The 22,597-nt window shown below is 44.9% G+C and overlaps 2 protein-coding genes across 4 annotated transcripts; one reads left to right on the top strand and one right to left on the bottom strand.

Moving 5' to 3' along the window:
- Positions 1-313: 313 nt before the first annotated feature.
- On the bottom strand, positions 314-12,777 carry ubald1a (UBA-like domain containing 1a). Its single transcript, XM_057038798.1, has 3 exons — positions 12,470-12,777; positions 11,960-12,019; positions 314-2,428 (listed from the first exon to the last, which is right to left on the bottom strand). Exons 1-3 carry the CDS (start codon positions 12,575-12,577, stop codon positions 2,105-2,107), a joined length of 492 nt encoding a protein of 163 aa, XP_056894778.1. The 5' UTR covers positions 12,578-12,777; the 3' UTR covers positions 314-2,104.
- A 2,692-nt stretch (positions 12,778-15,469) lies between these two features.
- Positions 15,470-19,630, top strand: foxj1b (forkhead box J1b). 3 transcript variants are annotated; one of them, XM_057045244.1, is made up of 3 exons: positions 15,470-16,465; positions 17,241-18,056; positions 18,403-19,630. In XM_057045244.1, exons 1-2 carry the CDS (start codon positions 15,836-15,838, stop codon positions 18,054-18,056), a joined length of 1,446 nt encoding a protein of 481 aa, XP_056901224.1. In that variant the 5' UTR covers positions 15,470-15,835; the 3' UTR covers positions 18,403-19,630. The 3 variants fall into 3 exon arrangements, with proteins under 3 accessions (XP_056901224.1, XP_056901215.1, XP_056901205.1); XM_057045235.1 differs by having other exon boundaries at positions 15,471-15,706; positions 15,819-16,465; positions 17,241-19,630; XM_057045225.1 differs by having other exon boundaries at positions 15,471-15,734; positions 15,819-16,465; positions 17,241-19,630.
- Positions 19,631-22,597: the final 2,967 nt, after the last annotated feature.

Here is a 22,597-nt window from a genome sequence, read left to right as displayed (position 1 = left end):
GGTGAACCAGGAGCCGACCTAAAGAAATGGGGAAATAATGGAGGCTGCAATTTGCATGCTGCTCTAGTTCCCATCGCGCTACGACACAACCTGACGCCAAGTTCCCAGCATTCATTTGACCTCACCGACGCACTCACAACAGCCCAGACCTCTGCAAAGCAGTTCCCACACACACTGCAGAGTCAAAGCCTTTCACTTCCTGCAGAGGAGGAAGTAGCAGGGAGGCCCAGGGGGGCGCCGAGGGGGACGCCCAGAACTCGCCGACCCTCATCCTTCCAATACACATTATGACACAACACATGCCAGTGCTCAATAGGCTGACATACAATATTTATTTAGGTTCACAAAAATGATAAGTTAATTATCAGGTAGTCCACAAATATTGTGGGAATGGTCTCATACAGTCATACAAGTGGAGAAACATACATGAGAGACCATTTACAGGCCCACCCAGCTCTGATTTAAACCAATAAAGTACGAAGCATGGAAAAGAAAGAACTTAAACATTAGTTTAATCTAAATCATTTTTTTTTTAAAAAGATCACTTTTTATGTATTTATTGTTGTATCCATGATCTTCTCCAATTATTGTTTAAATAAAAAAGACAAACTATTCAAAATATCTCTTTTTTGGTTCTGTCCAATAAGAATCCAAACAGGAGACACTATAAAGTTGCAGGTCCTGCGTTGGAAATATTGCAGTATAACAGGGTCAAAGGTCCCTCGGCAGTAATGATGGACCAGGGACTGCTAAGAACTAGACAGAAATGTTGTAAAAACCCCTCCTGTGGTCCAGAATCCCAGGGTGTGTGGATGTATATATATCTATCTCTATGTCATATATACATTATATCTGAAAGTAGTCTGTAGTGTCCCTGGATTATGTGTGGTGGGGTCCCTGCAGCAGCCCCACGCCCACTTCCTTTAGTTTCTGAATTTTAAAAAAAAAGGTTGTTTAGTTCTTCCTGACTCAACAGAAAACTCTATTGCTCTCCTCTCAGTTTTTGGGCAGGACCCCCACAACCACCCCACCCCCATCCCTCCCGTTAACACACGTTTGCTACAAAAGAGGTTTACACATTATCAACACATCATGCAAAGTGGCATTTCTGTATAGAAAGATGGAGTCGTGTTTTTTTTTTCCTTACTGTTTTAGCTGCATCTGAATCGCTCTTTCAAAAGGGTTTTAAACTCTGCCCAGTTCCCAAAACCGCGTCCTTAAACCTTACGAGAACAGAATTAGCCTTTAGAAATAACTATATTAAACCACAATTTCTCTTGTTATAACCCAAATCCGTAAGGAAAAAGAAAGTACACAGAGGACGTGAGTAGTCTGTCCAGGATTAAGTGTGAGGAGCAAAGAGGTCGCTGTGGCGGTCAGTTAGCACGGCGGCTGCCGTTTCTGAGGGAAAAACAAAAGAACAACAAAGCAAAAACAACTTTAAAGACATGTCCTGCGGTTCGCTTAAGAATCCCTGATTGGCTGAAAGAAGTCAGGTGACCACCAGGTGAGGTAAGAAAGGCCCCACTTTTGACAATGGAGACGCCAGTATGGTGTTTCCTTTAAACTCTAGTGTGTGTGTGACCGAATGTGAGTGTGTGTGCTGATTACAAACTGACCGCCTGCTCACATGCGTGCGTGCCGACATCGAACGGCGCTTTTGATTATTTTTCTCTAGTCACTCTCAAAGTCTCTGCCTCCTGACGCAGCAGCCAGCCTCAGAAGCAGTGAAGAGACCAAAGATGAAGGGGAAGTTGAGCTGGCTGCCTCGGTACCACCCAACGCCACACGCCGCCGTGGGTGTGACGCCTTCTCTTTTCGTAGTTGAATGATATTTTGCTGAGGAGAAAACAAACTAAACTCTCTGTTATTACATTATGTGTGCGCTTTTTTTTGTTTTGTACTGATATTTGCATTGGTTTTGTCCTCTTCTTAAATGTCCAGTTCTTCTTAGTTTGCCTAGTCTCTTTAGAACATCCGTTTACTCTTTCGGGGGGGGGGGGGGGGGCACAAAGACCCATTTCAACCCTTAATCATCTCCCACCCTCCCTGTTACCCCTCTCCTTGGTCGGAAGGGGGGCTTTTTGCAGTCCCATGTTGCCCTTCATCTCTCGGCCTCCATGGCAACGCTCGCCTTCTGCTCCGCACCTGCATGGGGGTTCACACCCATGGGCCAGGTGGGGCAGGGCTGCGTGGGGGGCTGCCCCTGAGTCCAGAGTCCTTGTGGAGGCGGTGGCACGTTAGGTACGTTTGGCGACACGCCCCAGCCGCCCACCTGCGAGGGTGGGGGCGAGGTGGCCATGGAGGCGGCCATGGGGCTGCCGCCGCTGCCGCTGTTGAAGCTCTCGGACGCCTTGAGCCTGGAGAACATCGTCAGCGCGTCGGGGAAGTTGGGTGGGGTTGCTGGTGTGTTGGCTGGGGTGCACATCTGAGGAAGGAATGAGAGAAAAGCGGTTTAAAATCTTTTACCTCAAAATGCCCTGAAAGTAGCAGAGATGCAAATATGGAGACTTTCTGTAAGTTAAGGGAGAGTTGGGGGAAACCCAGAGGCTCAAAACCCCCAGAGGGTCCTGACAGGAAGGTTTCTGCCCTTTATTTACACCCACTTCCTGTTTCCAGTCTATCTTGTTTAACGTTAGATATACGTGCTGTGGCACACACACACACACACACACACACACACACACACACACACACACACCACACACACACACACACACACACACGCAGCTCAAACGTGGACAGGACAAACCCTGATCACGCTACGACCTCTGATGACATCAGTGTTTTTCTCTATAAACTTTAAGATGTTTCCAATATAAAATCTCAGGATGATCCTCTCCCAAAACAGAGAAATTGGACTGCAAAACAAGTCAAAGTCTTAAACCGCTATTTGGGGGGGCTGAAGTTTCTGGAAGTGGGAGTCATGACTCCATGAATCATCTGTTCAGCAGCAGCTGCAGTCACACAAGGATAATGGTGAAAAAAACCCAAAAAACTCAACAAAAAGATAATATCGTAACCACAGTCTGTGGTATCTTATCTACCCTCTTCTTCATCTGGATGCTCAGACTGTAAAACAGTTGGAAATGAAGGTGGGGCGATAGGGGGAGTGGGGGCTGTAATCTGACCACTTTGCTCCCTAAAATTGCTGCGGATTACAGATTAGTCCTGCGGGAGGCTGATAGAGCTTCTCCGTGTGAAAGGTGAGTATGTTGACAGGAAACGCTGGCGCATGACTCTACTTCCTGCAGTAAAGAGACACCCTGGACCACTCCTGAACGGGCCGCCCCCTCACTTTTGTTTACTTCTTTCAACAGGAGACCCATGACATGTAAGCGCTGAGACGGTCCGACTCATAAATCGGGTCTAACGAACAGCAAATGTCTGTCGCTGCCGCACATCCCCGTCTCACCCAGTGAGCAGCGAAGCCCCCGTCTGTCAGAGTTTACTCATCACCCAAGGACAGAGTAAAGACACAAAGTAAGACATGAGCCGCTCACACATGGAAACCAGCACCAGGAACAGCAGAAAGGTCCAGGGACTGATCACGGCCGACACAGGATGTGCGTTACTGCATTTTTGCTTTCGGAATATTAAGCGGCCTAGCGGCAGATTAACCCCGTCTGCACTGAAGCTGGGACGGGTGCTGCTGGGACCAGTGGAGGCCACGGTTAGTCTCTGGAAGAGCCTATAGGCTGCAGGATGAAGGTAAACAGCAGCATACAGTTGCATCTGTATTAGAACTGCAGCGTGTGGCTGAATTGCCATGGTGATCTCGGATTTAAGCAGGCCGACCTTGGTGACAGAACACAGCTATGCGAGTTGTGAATGGGGAGGCGTAAAGTCAGTAAAACATTTTTTAAAAAGAACTCCACAATTCAGCCAGATTAAAACTAAAAAAAGAGACAATGATTCACTCAGACGATAAATCTGACATTGAACTTTTAGTGTTGGGAGAGCCGTCTCGATGCAGGTGTGTGGAACATGCTTGGGTGTGTGTGTTCAGACAGACACAGATGGAATGGCGGGGGAAATAACAGGGCCAGAGCCAGCGTGTGTTCAAAACAGAGCTCCCAGAGAGCATTTTGCCATGGGAACGGTTGTTATGAAGACCAAGACAAATTTGCCGTTGATGGCAAGAGGTTGAAGCCAGAGCGGCTCTGTGGTCGCAGCCCTCTTTTCGAGTCCGTTTGCTGAGCTCGGCATGAAGAAGACATGACTGAAGGGCAGCGTCCGCCCTAATCATGCCAGCAACGGCCGGCTTGGCGAACTCTCCGCTCGCATACATACGAGCATGTTTGTCCACAAACACAGATAAACTGAAGTCGTTTCCAGTCCGACTGTCCACATTCCCCAGACAGGTGTGTCCACGTTAAAAGGAGACATCTCTGTTCTCATCCATACGTGCGTAAGCCCAAACTGACCTCCAGTGGGCTCAGAACAATAAGGGATTGTCTTTGTCTGCCAGCAGCTGTTCTCTCCTTTTCCTCTACAGTCTGCGGCGAGTTGTTGCTGCCCAGCCCTCGGTTTGCTCCTGTGCTGCCACATCTGTGAGACCCTTTAATCGTACGTTCAGATGCAATTTCTCTTCACTGTCTGTAGAAAGTGATGCGAATGAAGTGATGCGGCCGCAAAATGACCATGGCCTCAGCAAAAACAGTCAATAAAAATAGCTCTCAGCTAATATGGAGAGAGATTACACAACACAAGGAATTTGCTTAATATGATTTGTGGTCTGTGAATGTTATTAAAAAGAAGAAGAGGTGCTGACGGGTTAGTCTACAACTGGTAAAAGAGCAAACCTAAGAAGATTCTGAGCCACAAGTCATGCACGTGCTAAATCTGTATTTGGGAACCTTTTTCTTTGCTTTGAAGACAATGTTCCTCATTAAGGGAAACGGGACTTTTATTTATGCCTCCACCAACACTGGAATCGACTTTGTAGTAGATGCTGAAAACGACCATTAATGAGTAACTCGGGGCTGTAGAGGCTGCAAGATCTTGTACAAACTACTTCCTGTTCTTCTATTTACTGTTTTTCAGCGGTGGATGTGTGGGTGAGTTCTTGTATTTCAGAGCATCAGGCCTGAACTAGTCTTGGGAGCATTCACATCGTGCATGTTTGGAACTGCTCGTAGGTGTTCTGAAACATCCAGTGCCTTAGTTTGCTTGTACGTGTGAAAACAACGATTATTCAAACCTACCGACGCTGCAGCTCGTCTGTTAATTAACCAGATCAATCTGACCACCGGTGAAAAAGGATATGGTCTCTTTCAAACATCTAAAACTGTGCTGTGTTTTGTTGGGTTTACAGGAACGGGACTTTGAGGTTGAAAACAGGCTTCCCAGATACGTTACCTCAAACGAGGACAGAGCTGTCCAATAAACAAACACAGCCACTGCAGCATGCAAAGGCTGATCTGCTAGTGATCTGCCAGCAAAACCCCAAATAAATCACTGTAAAAATGCCCCTGAACCAAAAATAGACTGCTGGGACTAGAGTTTAATGGCATGTAGCTGGGATCAGTCACTTAATGGTGAGGGTAATTCTGATTGATGTCCCGTGAGGTCTCTGAATATCAGCAGTAAATGCAGGGGCAAGGCAAACTGAAGTTTATAGGAGGAAGGAGCCCAGGATGGTGGGGCGGGGGGGACTAAAAGAGGAGAGGGGTAAGAGAGGAGAGGCAGCAGACAGATGCAGCGACTCATTATTCTGCATTTTAAATAATTAAACACAGAAACTCTGATAGAAGACACAGCTGCCGAGCTCCATGCCAAAGAGTCCAGTCCTTCCTACACGGCCCTGCACATTCCTCCAGACCATCCCGGCCTGACTGTGGTTATATCCAACACATACATGTCACTTGGATGAAGCACATATTGTATTTTAGATCTCATTCTTTTTTTCTAATCTATTCCATATGTTTACAGCTACCCATTAGAAATATGTTCTGTAGATAAATCACATCATATAGACAAATGGACTTCTGGACTTCCTCCTTGATCTTAGCACAGCCTTGAGACCGTCTCACATTCCATCCTCCTTGACAGATTAGCTTCCATTTGTTTCACTGGCACCACCCTCACCTGCTTTAGACCCTATCTCAATGGCCATACTCTTCACACAAGCACTTCAAATCACAGTCCTCTCTAGTCACTAGCGGTGTCCCCCAGATTCCGTCTTTGGTCCCCTCCTATTCGATATCTAGATCTTACCCCGTGGCAGCATCATTAGGAAACACAGAATCCAGTTCCATTGTTACACAGATGATACCCAGCTTTATTTCTCCTCACTCACTTCCACTCTCCCACCCACTTCCCTTTAAGTCTGCCTACGAGAAGTTAAAAAAAAACTGGGTCGCATCCAACAGTGACCAAACTGAGGTTCTTCTCCATCATCTCCATCCTTTATGGTATTCCCTCCTAACTTCTCCATGGGCTTCAACAGGTCAAATATTCTGCCACTCTTATCATCTCCAGAACTCCTCCTTTTCACCATATCACTCAAGTTCTCCAACAACTCCTCTTGCTTCCCGTTAAATACTGCAATATCTCCTACCCCCTTCAATGGAACGGCCTTTCTCATGAACTGTGTAACAATTATTCTGTATACAGTGGATCGTCTGTGTTAACCATGTAACTTTTGTCTATGTGTGGTACGGTATCCTGGAGTGCTTTTAAAGATGATCATAAATAAGAATTTTAATAGTAATAACAACAAAAAATGCTCGGGGTGAACTAAACTGTTTATATTGGTGCCGTCTACTTTATTTGAAGTTTGATTTCAAAGACTTCAATTCAATTCCAACTGCTGAGAAGCTGAATGTTGTGCTTTATCACCCGGAGCATTAAATGTGTGGTTGTATTGCCTCTGCTTAAGCTCGGCACACTGCAGCAAGCCTTCATGAAACAGATACTGCTGAAAGCCAACAATCCCTTCTCCCCTTTGTTGCTTTACAAGGCGCTATGCTTTAAATAAATAGTAGCTACGCACACGTAAGTAGCTGTGTGTTTATTATCCCGTCACACAGCTCCCCAAAAGAAGGTTTGTGAATGACAGAATTGTTTCAGACAGGTGCTGCCAACCGTCTCCTCAAGCCCCGAGGGCTCAGTGTGTTTATGTGTAAGTTAATATTATATACACATATGGGGGAGTGTTTGTGCTGATAGACCAGCCAGTTGATCATTACCCGTGTTTCCTTGGTATTGACCGTATAGGCAGGAGAATGAGGACGGTCGTGAAGAGCAGCACCAAAAACAGAAACACAGCAGAAAGAAAGAGAGAGGAAAAAGACTGCTCCTCACTCTCATGACAACAATAACAGTAAGCAGGAATTGTTCAGGGGCTTGTTCTAACTTAGAAAAGGCAGCTTGGTTGACTGGTCCCAGAAATAACTGGGCCAAAGTTCAGTCCAACAAAAACAAAAACAGTGCTGCATTACACATTCAGGGTGACTCTTTCTCCTCATCATATACTGCTTTAGCTCTGAAGTCACAGCGGGATGGATTTCTCATTACTTTCAACTTCTGCTTTTTAATCTGAGCTACTTAATGAAATCACAAATCAAAAGTTCCGTTTTGCTGCCGCACTCACCAAATCACGTTATTAATTTGAAACGGCAGCTTGGAGAAGCTTAACTGAAGCCCGGCTGACAACAGGGACGAATGTGCAACCAAGCTGGTTTCCCTTAAAAAACATGTTGGTTACAAATCACAAAGGTCAGGCAGCAATGTTGTTCAATAGTTGCTACACATTCAAGAAATGAATATTATTAACAGCTATCTGAGATTTATTGAGGGAGGGATTATGATTAAATCTGACAATGTCAGCTCAAATTTGCAACATAAGTGTAAGTGAAGGGGAAATATTATCATAGGATACAAGACACTTATAGGACCTAAGCACAAGAGGCTCACATATATAGGATCATTTCTGGTTCATAAAATGGCTCAACAATGCCGTCTTATCTTATGGCGGCGATAGTCCCGTAAGAGGGAACCACTGAGTTCCAGAGGCGCATCGTGGAGCGCAAATCATTCAAATAATTCGACATATCAGCAAGGCTGGATGGTAATGATTACTGCAGTATCTCTTTGCAACTATATTAAAAATGGATTTTAAAAACAGACAAGGGATTTCAGCATACGTCGGAGTCAAAGAAAGGGACGGACAGAGACTAAGGAAGGTGCCAGGACAGGAAGAGCAACTGCAGAGAAAGCTAAACCTGAACTGCCACCTGGGAAAGAGAACAGAGAGAGGCACAACACAAGTGACTCGAACTTTCTGAAGCAGACAAGCGTCCCATGTTTGCCCAGCCACAGGAATTATTTGTGTGTTCTCCGACTCCTCCAAACTCAGTGGAACTCTGCTCCTCATAAACACAGCTGAGCCTCACAGCCGTCCCACATGGATTCTCATTCTTTGCGTCCCATGAGCCAAATTTCCTGGTGTGTGGATGTGTGCGTTCTGGGAAACAGTGCTCCTGGAAACATGCTAGAACATGCAAAGAGAAGGCTGAGACTCTTTAGATGTGGCTAGCTGATGGCAGGGCTGTACGGCACACGGATACACCCACAGAATGGCACAGATGGTTTATATGAGATTAACTGTGAAATGTGAGACGTGTCCAGCAGATTACAGTCATCAGACACAGATTTAATTAATTCCAGCTCATAATTACAGCTAAACAGAAAAATTATTGAATGACGGACACAAAATGGATTTCATTTATATTAGAAACTGTTTTTTTCCTGTGGCATACTAAAGTCTTTTTTCAGACCTTGTGGTATGATGATAGTTTGGATGGAGAGAAACAACCATAGTCATTCATTTGTGTTGTTACATTGTGGTTTACAAAAAGGCAATTATACCTCTGCTCCTCGGCACGGGCATGCCACATTTCGAATGTCAGCGACAGGAGAAACGTTCTGCATTTCTTTCTCAAAAATCATCCTTTTTAAAGACCACACCCAGACATTGAAACCAAATGTTTGTAGTTACCAGAAACACCCCATCAAACACACCGACTTCTCCTTTGCTGGAGTTTATATTGCCTGGAAATGATGAAAGCAAAGCCTCACGCCCACTTTTATCACAGCCCTGAACAGCTTCTCTGCTGGGTCACTGCACCCTGCACGTTGCCCTCCATAAAGTCCAGCTTTCATTCACCTTGTGCGTGATGTTTGAAATGAAAAAGACCCAAGAACAATAAAAAAAAAGGATGATTGGATACAGCAGCTATGACACAGAGGAAAGACAGTTGAGAAAAGCAGCAAAAACTAGCAGCAAAACACTTTTACAGGAAAAGAATATAAATGTTTTCATGGTGAAACGTCAGGCTTGAATCATTTTTAACTGCTCGGCCTTGAATCGACTGCAGGGCTGCTGCACAAAGATGTCACAACATTCTCTTTAATAGCCATGAATCCGCCAGAAATCGCACATGAGAAGAGTCCTTTTGTGCGCTTGAGTTTCCAACTTTAGTCATATGATAGGGGTCACAGGTTCCTGGACAGCAGCTGAAAGCTCCAGCAGGGCTAGTTCCTCCTAGGGGTCACATGAGTGTTCATTCATTCGGTTTGCTGCAGCACTATGTGTGCTTTCATGGTGGAAACATACGGCCAATTGTCAGTGTTTGCTCTTCTATATTTAGAGAAACGCAGCAAAAGACTTGAAAAAAGAAAGCGAGACAAAAAAAACCTGCCACAGAGAGAGGACTCCAGACAGAAATGTTTTCATCCTGGCCGTTATGTTCTTTCACAATTAATTTATTTCTGCGCTGCGCTGCGACATTACCATCAATCCTACATAAACTAAGGTGCGATGCTCCAAACCTCACCACACTGAAATGGATGCAAGAAATCCAAGCGTCAGACCACGCAGACTGTTAGAGCACAGAAATCTGTGAAGACGATGATGCTAAAACTGGAAAATGTGAATGGCTCATGTTTTTGGAGCCCTCTGTTAACAGAAACAAGGTGAGGAGAGAGTGTGTGCGCCAACTCAACAGAAAAAGGGCTAATGTGGGTTTTAGTCTGCCCTCCTGTTGTGAAAGGCTACATTTTGGGCTGGTAGGAGCGGGAATGTGTGGCAGCAGCAGTGTTTCTAAATGCAGTGTGTAGAACAGGAAGGCAATCTGTCAATCATTGAACAAGCTCTAAGCTGTGATGACTTAATTTCTAAACCTTTTTGAGATCCATTGTGTGGCTGCAGCAGTCTCACTTCCTTAAATAGTCACCTACAAACAAGAAATACAACAAAAAAAAGGCATGATCTTGCTGCCAGTGCAGAGACTAAAACTCTCTTGTGTCATGTGCCAGAGTTCTGGCACTCCCTCGGGTCTGGGATTCCAAGTAAAATAAATAAAATAATGGCAAGAGATTTAACTAAATCCTCCACCATTCAAAGCACGACAACAGGGCTGCAGATGACTAAGTCGCGTCTCGACTTGTTATAAAACCTTAAACACACAATTCACAAACAATGCATTCGTAGAAAACTGACAATCCTCTTTGTTTAGACACACAAATCTATTCTCTTGAACAACGGTGGTTTTGTACTTCACGTGTGCAATGATCAGTTTTGATAGGAAAGTGATTTTGGAATACAGCCTTGCTTTGAACTTCTCAACGCCACTGAGAGGCTTGCTGTACAGCACCTATCGACTAGCTGACCTACATGATGCCCTAACCTGCCAAGAACGTCGTGTCTGCAGGCTATCTGCCGAGGGCTGGGGAGAGGATTTAAGCCAAAACAGTCATCTCAAGGATGAGTTCAGCTTGTGTTGTAATGCATAACAGTGATGCAACAGAAATGTAACCAGTTTGCTACTCGTGTTTAGTCTACAGAAAGTGAGAGAGAGAGAATTAAGAGTGAGAGCCTGAGTGGATTAGATCTGTGCACCAACCGATACTGTAGCCCGATAAGCTGCAGGAAGGTTGGACACGCTGCCCTACTGTAGTACTATTCTCTCTCTCTCTCACACACACACACACACACACACACACACACACACTTTCTCTTTGCATGCACCAAATACGTGCAAGCAGCAAACGAAACACGAACTTCTGATTATGCAAGAGCTGCAATGTAGCACAGCCACAAACACATGTAGACACCCCACATGAATCTCAGTTATCCAGAACAAATAAACACGGCTCCTGTTTAGTTCTTGTGCTACACGGAGGTTTGGTGTTTGCTGATGAGGTAATTATGGTGGCGCGCTTCACTTCCTTTCAGCCCTATGTGATTCATTTCATTCCGTTGATATGACCATTCAAAACTGCCACCCTTTCAACTAGTTGCAACTGATCAATATAATATTTGGAGGCCTAATTTGACTGTCCTGTATCACAAAATATGAAGAAATGTGAAATAATCAACCATTTCCCATCAGCCTTTTAGAGGAGAGCAGCTGTCTGATGTGGACACGCATGGAGTGTGTAACACGGCGTAACAAATTTAGTGTTCCACGATGTAAAACTTAACCTGTCACTTAAACACTTCAATGTTTGTCATGCCAGGGGCAGCAGTGAAGGCTGTCAAAGGAACTGGAGTCCATTTGTGAGGAAGCAGCTGTCCTCTTCCTGGAAATAGACTTTTGGTTTGATACAGAAGCAGGCACAGCCCTTCCTGCAGCTCACAGTTCTGAGGATACAATTTCTTAAAAAAGAGAAGTTTCATATTTTCCTGGCATGCTCCTCTTCATCTTGTATATATTCTCCCTCCCTTCGTCTCTCTCTGTGGCTGCTGCAGCTGCATGCCTGCCTCTGTGTTTATTTCTGGAAGCTCACAACATGGCCGACATGTGCTTTGTTATTGTTAGTACATCATCATCCCTCCTGCCCTATGAGAGCTCGTTATCGCTTAACAACACAGAGTAAAATGCACGGTGGAAATTATATGTAAGCAGCGCAAAAAAGAATAGTAAAACAAAAATCTCCTCCTCACACTCACCATTTGATGATGATGACCATATGGAATATTTGTTTCTTGGAAAAAGGCACTGAGGGCAGTCTACAATGAAAGCACAGAAAGGGGAATTTTATGATGTTTGATGTATTACATGACAAAAAAATATAGCAAAAAAGAGACTTCGATTTGAAACTAATTTAGTAGGGTGGTCGTCAGCTATAATACGTTGTAGCTCTCGACAACTATATGGCGCTGTCATATATCGGATTATAGTATTTAATCTAGTGTAAAGTAATTAGCTTCGCCCTACTGTACTATCGCACAGACAAAACAGAGCGAAAACACGGGTTTAAATTATGTAATTGCTTCTTTTTAAAAAAGGTGGGACGGGTATTAACCATATAAAGTTGGTGATCGTTGAGTTTTGTTAATTTCAAGAATCTTCTAAGGACAAATGGCAGACGGGTGAGCTCCGGTCATATGTAGCGGTCAGATATAAACAATAGCCGCCTTGCTAGCATTGGCCCGAGTCATTTATCCAGTTTCCTTTACCTCGAACTGCCAATGTGCCGCTTGGAGAAGCTGTTTCGCCTGGTCTGCCGCACAACCCGCCGTCAGGACGAACTGGTTAATCATGACCTGATGTTTAAGTTCATCCATTTTCGACGAACCCCGTGTCCTACTCGCGGCGACTGGCTCTCGGGCAGACTTCCGACCGTGTTCCTCTCTTCCTTCGCCCTAGTTGTATTCTGTTCCTCCACCTCAGTCGTCCACCATTACAGCCGGGTCGAGCAAACACAAATATTTACTGTGGGAGCAGGAGTAGAAGCGGCGCTGCGTGATTGACAGGAGGACGCAGCCAATCAGAGGAGAGCGTCGCCGTGGGGAATTGCGTTCTGCGAACGGATGGTCCCGTGTCGGCGTGGCCATTAACGTTTCCTGACGCTTTCTTTTACGATTCTGTTCATACTAGTCGGGTGTATGCCTTAAGGTTCGAACATAATACAAAATACCACCGTCTTGTCGAGGTAAACGTGATAAAAAAGGGGGTAAATCTTCCCTCGACTAACCCGGGCACTGTTTGTTTATGACTACAACTCCCATCAGCCCTCGTAATGTTTGTAAAGCTTCAGGAGGCTGTCTTTTTGTGAATGACGGCCGGTCTTGTCCAATTCCTATCCACGCTGCATCACTATCTTGCCAAATATGGTAAACAAATTCGCCGTCGCCAATTACATCGCTCAGAGTTAAATTAGGGACAGTCGAAGCTCATGTGTGCGTGTACGGAATTTTCGTATTTCCTTTGTATTCCCATCGTTTGTTTTATTTTCTGCACCTAGCATGGATGCGGACTTTAGCATCGTCTCTGCTGTCATTTGTGTTTTGCAAATTGCTCAAGGACACATGGCAATGAGTTGTAGGAGGGTTAAGAGCATTAAAAGAGGAAGAACGGTACAATCACGGCTTCATCCAGATGGCCACATACACGCAAATCAACACTAACTACCCAGATAAGATTATAATTACTGAAAGTAATGGGCACAGCATCGTGAATCATTAGGCCGAGTGGGGTCGTTTATTATATTGAATATCAGGATGTATGATAAGGGAACGCAGTGGTTGTCAGGTTAAATTCATACGATACCCGTAAGATAATAAATAGTACATCGAATATTAATCGCATATTAAAACATTCCTTTCACACATAATGTTTGACATTCCAACCAAACTATAAGCCCCAAGCTGGTGGGACTCTAACGGCAAAGCAGCAGTTTTGGTGCAGAATTTGTGTGTGCGTGTGTGTTTTGGGGGGTGGGGGGACGTTATGGTCGCTCAGGATTGTGGGTAATGTAAACTGTAAACATTTTTTTTTATCAATGGCACGTTTGGAGCTGCAGCTGAGAAAGATAGAAAATGCTGACACCTTCTGGGCAAAATAAGGAAAGCATCAGTTAAACGGAATTTATTAGATGATGTCAGCTGTTTTTAATAAAACAAAAAAGCAAACATGAAGACGAGCATAGAGAGAAAATGAAAGACTGGGAATCATATTTTATATAACTAGATGTTGGATTACTTTATATCATTTTAGGAACATAAAGCACAAATATGCATTAAAAGAAAGGCAAAATAAAATGTATCGTTATTTACTCTACATTTGTTCTTTTTTTGCTATATTACTGTCTCAAAATTTACTGTAAAATCCCAGTACATCAGTATTATACATATTTCATGCATGGCAGCCATACTGCCTGCAACAATAGGGGCAAAACTGCCCAAACAGTTGCTCATCCTACTAACAATCACTTCATCAAGAACCTGCACAAATTTGGAGACATTCAAAAACCAAGCCTCCTTGTAAGGCTGCAACAGTGGGCCTGAAGGATACACGGCCTGCAAGTGCTGCACCATTGATGCTGTCAGTCTTCTGTGGCTTCTGCTTCTAAATGCTGGCCATTTTTTGGCAGCATCAAGCAGAGGTGAGAAAAATGTATTTTTACATGAGTAGGGATGGCAAAAGCAGCATACAGCACACTAGAAATGAGAGCAATCATTATCAGGACAATTGTTCAATTAAATCTGCCATTGGCACTACGGAGACCAAAGTCACTCATCATAAATCTGCATATTTTCAAACTTCTTCATGGTGCATGGTCCAACCATAATCAGCTGAGCCACTTTTGACATCTCAAGCAGCCAGGTCATAATCAGTGTTTCCATCTCCCTGTAGCGCCCGTGTTTCTTCAAGCTCATCAAACAGAAAGACATCAAATACTTTCATGTATGAAAATATGTATTATAACACCTTACACAGAACCCTAGTTGGCAGTCAAATCATACATTTAAGATGGTTTGAACATGTGGTTCATGGTGTGATTTATGAGGTGACGTCCAGGCTCTGATACCGAATTGTTCCACTAGATGGAAGTGTTTTCAAAATTTTAAATTTATTTAAAAAGCTCCAAATATAATGATATAATATAGTCAGTCAGTCAGTCAGTCAGTCAGTCAGTCAGTCAGTCAGTCTGTCTGTCTGTCTGTCTGTCTGTCCTTATCATCCCTCAAAAAGTGTGAGTGAGGATCCTTTCCATCATATGTGTTTTTCCTCACGTTTAAAACGGTAAAATTTTCCTTTTGGTACTTTGCCAAACACACCTCAATAAAGCATGTGCATTTATTTCTAGGTCCAAAACTCCATGAAACGAGAGAGCCTTCGCCTTTGAAAAGTAAAGGTTTCCCTCACAGTAAATGCGGGTTTATGCGTTGCAGGTGCACGCGTGTGGATGACGAGCGGGAGCTTTGGCGCGTCACTTTGGGAAAAGGTGGAGGCCCGACGCGCGCCTCGGAGGTCAGATTTCAGATTGTTTCCGGGATGAAAAGAAAGAATCGACAATAGTGACTGTCCTTCCTGCTGCAATAAAGCTGTACCACGGAGAAAAAGAGGGAGGGGGCAGGAGGTGAGGAGGGGGGAGTATAACCCAAAGGGCAACCAATCAGGATCCCCCTCGGGCGTTTAAAGGGATGGTGGGCAGTCTCTATGAGCAACTTATTTTCGTCATCTCCTTCACATTTTTATACCTTGACCTCCCGGGCACACCGAAGGTTTAGATGAGTCAGTATGGACCTGTCCTGACGGGAGATCTTGATTTCACTACACATGAGCTGCTGTTAAATGGTTGTACTGGCGCCCTCCTCCCCGCTGCCGCACTTGTTGCGCAGAGACTGGATGCGCTGCTGAGTCCTTGGAGGGGAGAGGCAACAGGTGCATCCAAATGATCCGCGGCGGAGGTAGCGCATTACGCACCATTACGCAAACGTGAGATTAAAGTGCTGCAGTTTTTCCACCTCTTATTATTTGACGCATCGGGGATTCTCATCACTTTTCACTTTTGTCTTCAAGATAAAACAAAACTTTGAATGCCGATTTGCAGACCGTTTTACCGACCACCCACAGTCAGCATGCCTGTTCTGACCAGCCCTGACATCGCCAATAAATTTCAGGAGAAATGGCTGGCAGCCTTTCCGGAGGATCAGCAAACCGGGTCGGACTTTGCCCTTATGGACGACAGTCTCACTAGTCTCCACTGGCTCCAGAATTTCTCCATCCTCAGCGCGGACCCGGAACGACCCGTCGGAGCTGGGCCGGGCTGTCCGTCCACTCAGGAGCATCTTTATCTCAAACGGCTCTGTTTCCCGGGAGGCAGCAGCGACTCTCCGTCCAGCCCCCCAGCAGCGGATACCGCGACGACGGGGATGCCTCGGTACCTCGGGAGCCCCGTCACCTCTGGCAGCGATTCCTCCGCCGCGCCGCGCTTCTCCAGTTGCGCACATCCCGGTAACGGTTATTCGCAGCTGTCCATGCAGACCAGCCCACCCGAGGAGGTCGACTACAAAACCAACCCGAAAGTCAAACCGCCCTACTCCTATGCGTCCCTCATCTGTATGGCCATGCAAGCCAGCAAGCAGCCCAAAGTGACTCTGTCCACCATTTACAACTGGATAACGGAGAATTTCTGCTACTACAGACACGCGGAGCCCAGCTGGCAGGTAACCGACACTCTTCCGTCCATTATTGATGAGTCCCGCAGAGAGCGGAGGAGAGGAGGCCGAGCAATTGATCCCAGTGTCACCACCAGACACCTCTTCTTCACACCGGTAGACACCAGACATGATGTGACAGTGAGCAAGAAAACACGAGAAGTGTGGCTGAAACCGCTCAGACACAGAGGGAGAGTCGAGTTTTCATTATTATTATTATTATTATTATTATTATTATTATTATTATATTATTATTATTATTATATATTATTATTATTATTATTATTATTATTGTTGTTGTTGTCTTCATAATTTGCAAATTGCACAACAGCACTCACGGGGTTTTTGTCACATGAGAAAATGGTAAAGCACTCTAATGTTGTTTGTGTGTGTGCGTGTGTATGTGGGTGTGGGTGTGTGTGGGTGTGTGCGTGTGTGTATGTGGGTGTGGGTGTGTGTGTGTGTGTGTGTGGGTGTGTGCGTGTGCGTGTGTTAATGAGGGCTCCTGAGAGAGATGGCAGCTAAGCACAACTGATCATGTTTGAAATGCTGCCTGCTACTAGAAAGCCTCATTAGGTCCATTTGCTTTCCTATAGAAAACATCAACAATGCCTCCTCCTCCTCCTCCTCCTCCTCCTCCTCATCCTCCTCCTCCTCCTCCCCCTCCCTCTCCTCTTCCCTTAATCACACAGACAAATCTAGCATATTCGGCCAGGTGCTGGTTGGTAATTTGTCTCTGTTAAGCCTCTGAAAGCTGCTAATTCTCCTTTTTTTTCTTCCGCAGAACTCAATTCGTCACAACCTGTCCCTCAACAAGTGCTTCAAGAAGGTCCCTCGACAGAAAGATGAACCAGGAAAGGGGGGCTTTTGGCAGATCGATCCACAGTATGCCGACATGTTTGTCAACGGCATCTTCAAACGCAGGAGGATGTCTTCTAACCAGTACAGCAGCAGCACCAACAGGCCCAGCAACCTCGCTGGATCACCTTACCAACCACAGGGGTGCAAACGGAAGCACCTGTCGCACACTAAAAACCACGTCAAGGCCACGAGGATGACTGATTCTCCACTTCTGGCGAGGGAGGCCCACAAGGCGGACATCCTGAAGGGGGACTTTGACCTGGCATCAGTATTTGACGATGTTCTCGGCGGGACCTACAGTAACTTCGAGGACCTGGACATCAACACGGCTCTGAATGCCCTCGGATGTGACATGGAAGTCTCCGTTCAGGGGAGGCAGCACTCGGTGGGGCTCAGCCGGTGGTGCAACGGAGGCGATGCCATAGGCCAGAGCCAGCCGGTAGGTCACCAGCACCAGTCGTACGGTTACATGGACCTGAGCACAACCTCCATGGACTGTATGGCCAGCATGGGCGAGCTGCACATACCGCAGCAGCTGCATCTGAACCAGGATCAGGTGCTCCAGAGCCACCTGCCACAGTTTGACGAGGCTTCCATCATGTTCCTGGAGCAGCCGGAGGAGGCCGTGCTGCACCCATGGGAGGAGATCAAGGAGGAGCCGCAGGAAATCCCTCTGACTCTGGATCAGGGCTTCGGCCTGTGCGAGGGCTTCTTCACAGAGATGCAGCCATGGGAATGAGTATGAGTAGACATTCACTCTGTGACCCCAGAACTCCCCCCACCTGTCAATCCTCCGAGAATTCCAAAAATAATACCTTTAGTTCAGATAAACCTTTTATTCAGCTAACTCAACCCACAATATACCTAAAACACTGCAAGAAGCAGTATAATTTTTAAAAAAAGATAATAGTTGCAGGCATTATGTAGTCAAAGCAATAACCCATTCCTGGATTTAAATAACAAGACAATGCTTAAAACATGCTAAATAAAATCCTGGAGGCACCTTCTCTGATTGCTCTTCAGACATGATCTGATGCTCAGACCACTAATGCTAGCTCACCTGCTCACCTCTGCTTCCTGTCCAGCTAATCGCCAACGAACTGTAGCTGATTTTCTGCAGCAGTCGACACACCGAACATAACCGTGATCACGCCGAACCCGATCTGAACTGAAACTGTGAAGAGAAGCCGTGACGAGACGAGGCAAACGAGAGGAAACGGTGATGGCAAACTAGGAAGATCGTTGCTCTTTTTGTAGGATGAACAGCTTCTTTAAGAAGAAGGAAGAGTTGACTGTGATCCTCTGGCAGATGAGTGACAGTGAGAGAAAGAGTGCTGAAGAGGAGTGAAAGAAAAGCCAGAGGTGCTCTCTGCAAAAGAGCACCACAAGAACATGTACGCCTGGTTTAATTCTGCTACGTTAGCATTATCCCTCTTTTTTTATTTGTTACTAACATGCAGTCAAAGCACATCAGTTCCTTCACATCACATCAGTGTGTTGTGTGAAGGAAAAATCTATCAGAATAGGCCGGAGAAGGCATTTATAAAGATTTAAAACCTTTCACTTATGACTTTGTCATACGGTCAGCTTAATATATATTCTCGAAAGTATATCACATGAGGCTAGGCAGGACGTTTTGACGTTCATTGACAGTTAATGTAGAAATAAAAGAGGAAAAAAGAGACCTGAAAGCTGATGTTTCAGTCACTGGTGGAAATCAAACATTATGCACTTTGCTAGGCAGCAAGTTTAGGGGGACAGTTTTCTTCTTCAGAACAATTATTATTTCATAACATATTAAAACCATATTTAGATGCATGAGTAATTGTGCATTTTAGATTGCTTTGGAACACTTAACTCACATGTAGTCAAACCTTTTTTCCCTTAATTTTCCTGATTTCCTTTATTGTATCAATTATCACTTATTGTATCACCACATCTGCTGATGAGAAATATGCAGGTCTGTGATAAATGATTCTGTTCTCTGTCACTGGGTGATGGATTTCACTTTATTGGTTACTTGGGTGTTTTCGAATTTTGTTTTCTTCTCTGTAATTCTGAATTTTAAAACGCCTTTGGCTACATAACCTAGATGGTTTGATGGGGCAAATGATGAACAGGTACATCCTAATTGAATTCTTAAAGGACAGATTTCCTAGTTGTATCATATTGACGTTTGATAATGACTCTTTAATCTTTCCCTGTTATGTTAATTTGTACTTTTTTTAAAAGCTGTTTTAAAAAATGCAATCATGTCTTGATGCAATAAATGGTGTCAATTAAAGAAATGGTAATAAATATATTGATTATTGAGCAATGAGGTTTAATATTGTAGTGCCTGTGTGTGTGTGTGTGCCTGTGTGTGTGTGTGTGTGTGTGTGTGTGTGTGTGTGTGTGTGTGAGATTGCGAGAGAGAGAGGGGGGTGATGAGGAGATAAAAAGGTCTATCAGGGTTTATCATTAAGCTACAGCAGGTTTGGACATGCTTGGTGTTTGAAGGGGCCACTATAAAACCATGTGTAGCATGTTGTACTTCAAACAGTAAATGATTGTTTCTGAGGGAAATATGTCACACACTTTGATAAGTTAAAGCTCAGGTTAAGTATGACAGAAGAGGGAAACAACTCAACCAATTAGATGAAATTGGTGAGAAATATTGAAATTTTAAGAGCCTCACAAGCTAACAGCTAAGTAAAGCAGAAATACACATAGCATTTAATGTGTCTAATGAAAACAATCTTAAAAAAGTGTCTGATTTATTGAACATTTAATTTAATAATTGTAATTAATGTCAGAAGTAGTTCAAGCTAAATTGCACACTTAAAACTGCAAGTGAGAAATAACGTGATTGTCAACCAGGCTTCTCAAACTCTGGAGACCTTAAAGGAGAAATATTTCAGGGGGTGAGGATGCTGACAATAGCCCTGTTAATGACCCCAAAGGACAGATCATTGGGGCTGGTTTGAAGGGCGCAGTATGCGGCACATCAGGGCAACCTCACATGCCGACCTCCAGCAATCAGAATCAGAATGTCCTCAAAAAAAACAAGTGTGTGTGCATGTGTGCACACACTTATGCACACTAAAACAAGTTGCGTGGCTGGTGAAAGTGCTCTAAAAATTTCAGCCTTGCCTTCGCTCAGGGTTGTGTGCGCACACCATTTATTAAAATGTACTTTTCCACTTCAAATCTCTTTTTAATTGAAATTGTCGACAGGAAAAAGCAGTGAAATGCAGCTTATCCATGTTCCCGTGGCACACGGGCTCCCAGTGGTGCAGGACGTGTGTTGAGAGAGACGTAAATGGACAGAATACCTCAGATTCTTGGAAATGGCGGGGGGCGTCGATAGAAGTGGCAGGTCATCGGGCTTGAACAACAGTTCCAGACAAGGGGGGTACGTTTAACGACTTCAGCAAAAGTATGAAAGCTTCAATTTATATCAGGAATAATACAGGTTTCAAAAGCACCTGGAGAGCACAGACCTCCGCTCAGCAGGTCAGCCGGGATCTGGAACGTCACCAATCAGCTATTCTTTGGCCTGCTATCATCATTTCCAGAAAATTTCATTAAAATCAGTTTTGAAATTTTTGAGTTATTTTGTAGACAGCCAGCCTGCCAGACGTCGGCTGCAGCATAACGTCCTTGGTGGAGGTATGAGTAAAGGTCAAAGAGGTCAATGACAATATCAAAAGGATGAAATGAGTGGCAGGGTCAAGTTGAAGGGACGTGTCATTGTACCTGTGTGAACTGCCACACTGACTGTTTGTCCGCCACTGTGTGTACACAAGACAGCCACGATGTTTGCACTGCTCCGCATGGTTCTTTGTCTGAGCTCGTGCTGATGTACACGGATCGAAACCCCCCCCGTGGCAACCCAGATAACGCTATCTCTGAGGAGCCAGAGCCCTGCGGTTCTATTCAACGTGGTGGAGGAGACTCTAGCACTGCCCAGCATGCGGATCTCCTCAAAGAAAGGGGGGTGGCAAGCTGGGCTGTCACTGCAGGCTAACTGGGCTAATAATGGTTTATTCCATCCCTGTTGGCGCCCCTCTGCAGGGTAGAAGAGCTTGGTGGCATATTTGTGCTCTAACAAGAGGAGGGCATGAGCAGCAGCAGAGACGAGAAGAGGGTGTAGTCTCCGTTTTATTGCCATGGTGAAATCCTCCTGATTAGAGTCAGGCGTGAACAGGGTCAGCCAGAACTGGCTTTAGCTCCTCAGTTATTGGGGATAGACGCATAGCTTCCTAATGGCGAGTGGCTAATTGAAGACACATGATGGAGGGGGTGGGGGTTCCTTGTTAATTATATCCCTCATTGTGGCTCAGCGAGTGAAAAATGCCTTAAAACAGTTTTATAGCCCCCGAGGAACGCCTGAATCTCTGTGATTAGTACTTAAATAAGTCCAAGATCAGCCCGATAAATGAAATTTCCTCACTGGTACATGAATCAGAGTTGAGCAGGAAAGGGCGTCCAGCAGCAACCTTCACCTCCTCTTGGACTGATGGGAAATTTGCCTTCTCCTCTGGGTTCCAAAGTGAGGGAGAACAAAACACACCAGCTATCATGGCTTCTCCATGACTGGTCCAAAAGACAGCAGGAAATACACTTAAATAATTTTTCTCTAAAGCTGCTGTTTATGTATGAAATGCTAATGCTATTTCCATTTTGACAGCCTGTTCTTGTTAAAAAGGAACTGCGGATGGTAAATTAGAATGAAAGGACTCATACGGCTGATGGCGAGGAGGGGGTTTCCTCCATCATCTTACCTACATGCATAATTGCTCAACATAGGTACATGTTAGATGAATGAGAATATCATTGCTCTCAGAGCTGAATCTTCCCTCGGTTCCTCCTCCCACAAAAGCCTTTTATTTGAGTTATTTTGTCCAGAGGAGCCTTCACTGCAATTGTGTTGAAGACTAATTAGGAATGCCCCCTCCCCAGTTTTCCCAAACCACATAAAACCCACAAATAAGTGCTTGCAAATGCATTTCGGAGGGATTCTTTTCATGTGCTAATTAGATTTTTACAAGCAGTCGTACACACACAAATGCAGGTGTGCGAATGAACGCAGGAAACAGAGAGAAAAAGGCAACAGAGGGTGAGTCTTCAGCCTCACGTTTCCTCCTGAGGGACTAACAAAAGGTATGCATTAAAACTCTAACATTTGCCCTCAGAACAGCCTGACTACTGCTTTCACTACCGGCAGTAAGCTAGGGTTAGGTGCCATGAACCAGTGCTTTTAACTTACCCCAGTGTATGTGAGATATTATGGTGTGG

Source organism: Takifugu flavidus, chromosome 1, assembly GCF_003711565.1.
Source record: "Takifugu flavidus isolate HTHZ2018 chromosome 1, ASM371156v2, whole genome shotgun sequence".
Taxonomy (NCBI): Eukaryota; Metazoa; Chordata; class Actinopteri; order Tetraodontiformes; family Tetraodontidae; genus Takifugu; species Takifugu flavidus.
Note: the sequence above shows the minus strand (reverse complement) of the source record. Positions and strands in the feature narration are given on the sequence as shown.

What these genes read in the sequence shown, in the direction of transcription:
- ubald1a (XM_057038798.1), bottom strand. Translation starts at nt 12,577, where the DNA reads ATGGATGAACTTAAACATCAGGTCATGATTAACCAGTTCGTCCTGACG. An exon ending in CGGCACATTGGCAGTTCGAG is followed by an intron (nt 12,020 to 12,469) that starts GTAAAGGAAACT and finishes CTTTCATTGTAG; the next exon opens with ACTGCCCTCAGTGCCTTTTT. An exon ending in ATGGTCATCATCATCAAATG is followed by an intron (nt 2,429 to 11,959) that starts GTGAGTGTGAGG and finishes TTCCTTCCTCAG; the next exon opens with ATGTGCACCCCAGCCAACAC.
- foxj1b (XM_057045244.1), top strand. Translation starts at nt 15,836, where the DNA reads ATGCCGATTTGCAGACCGTTTTACCGACCACCCACAGTCAGCATGCCT. An exon ending in ACGCGGAGCCCAGCTGGCAG is followed by an intron (nt 16,466 to 17,240) that starts GTAACCGACACT and finishes TTTCTTCCGCAG; the next exon opens with AACTCAATTCGTCACAACCT.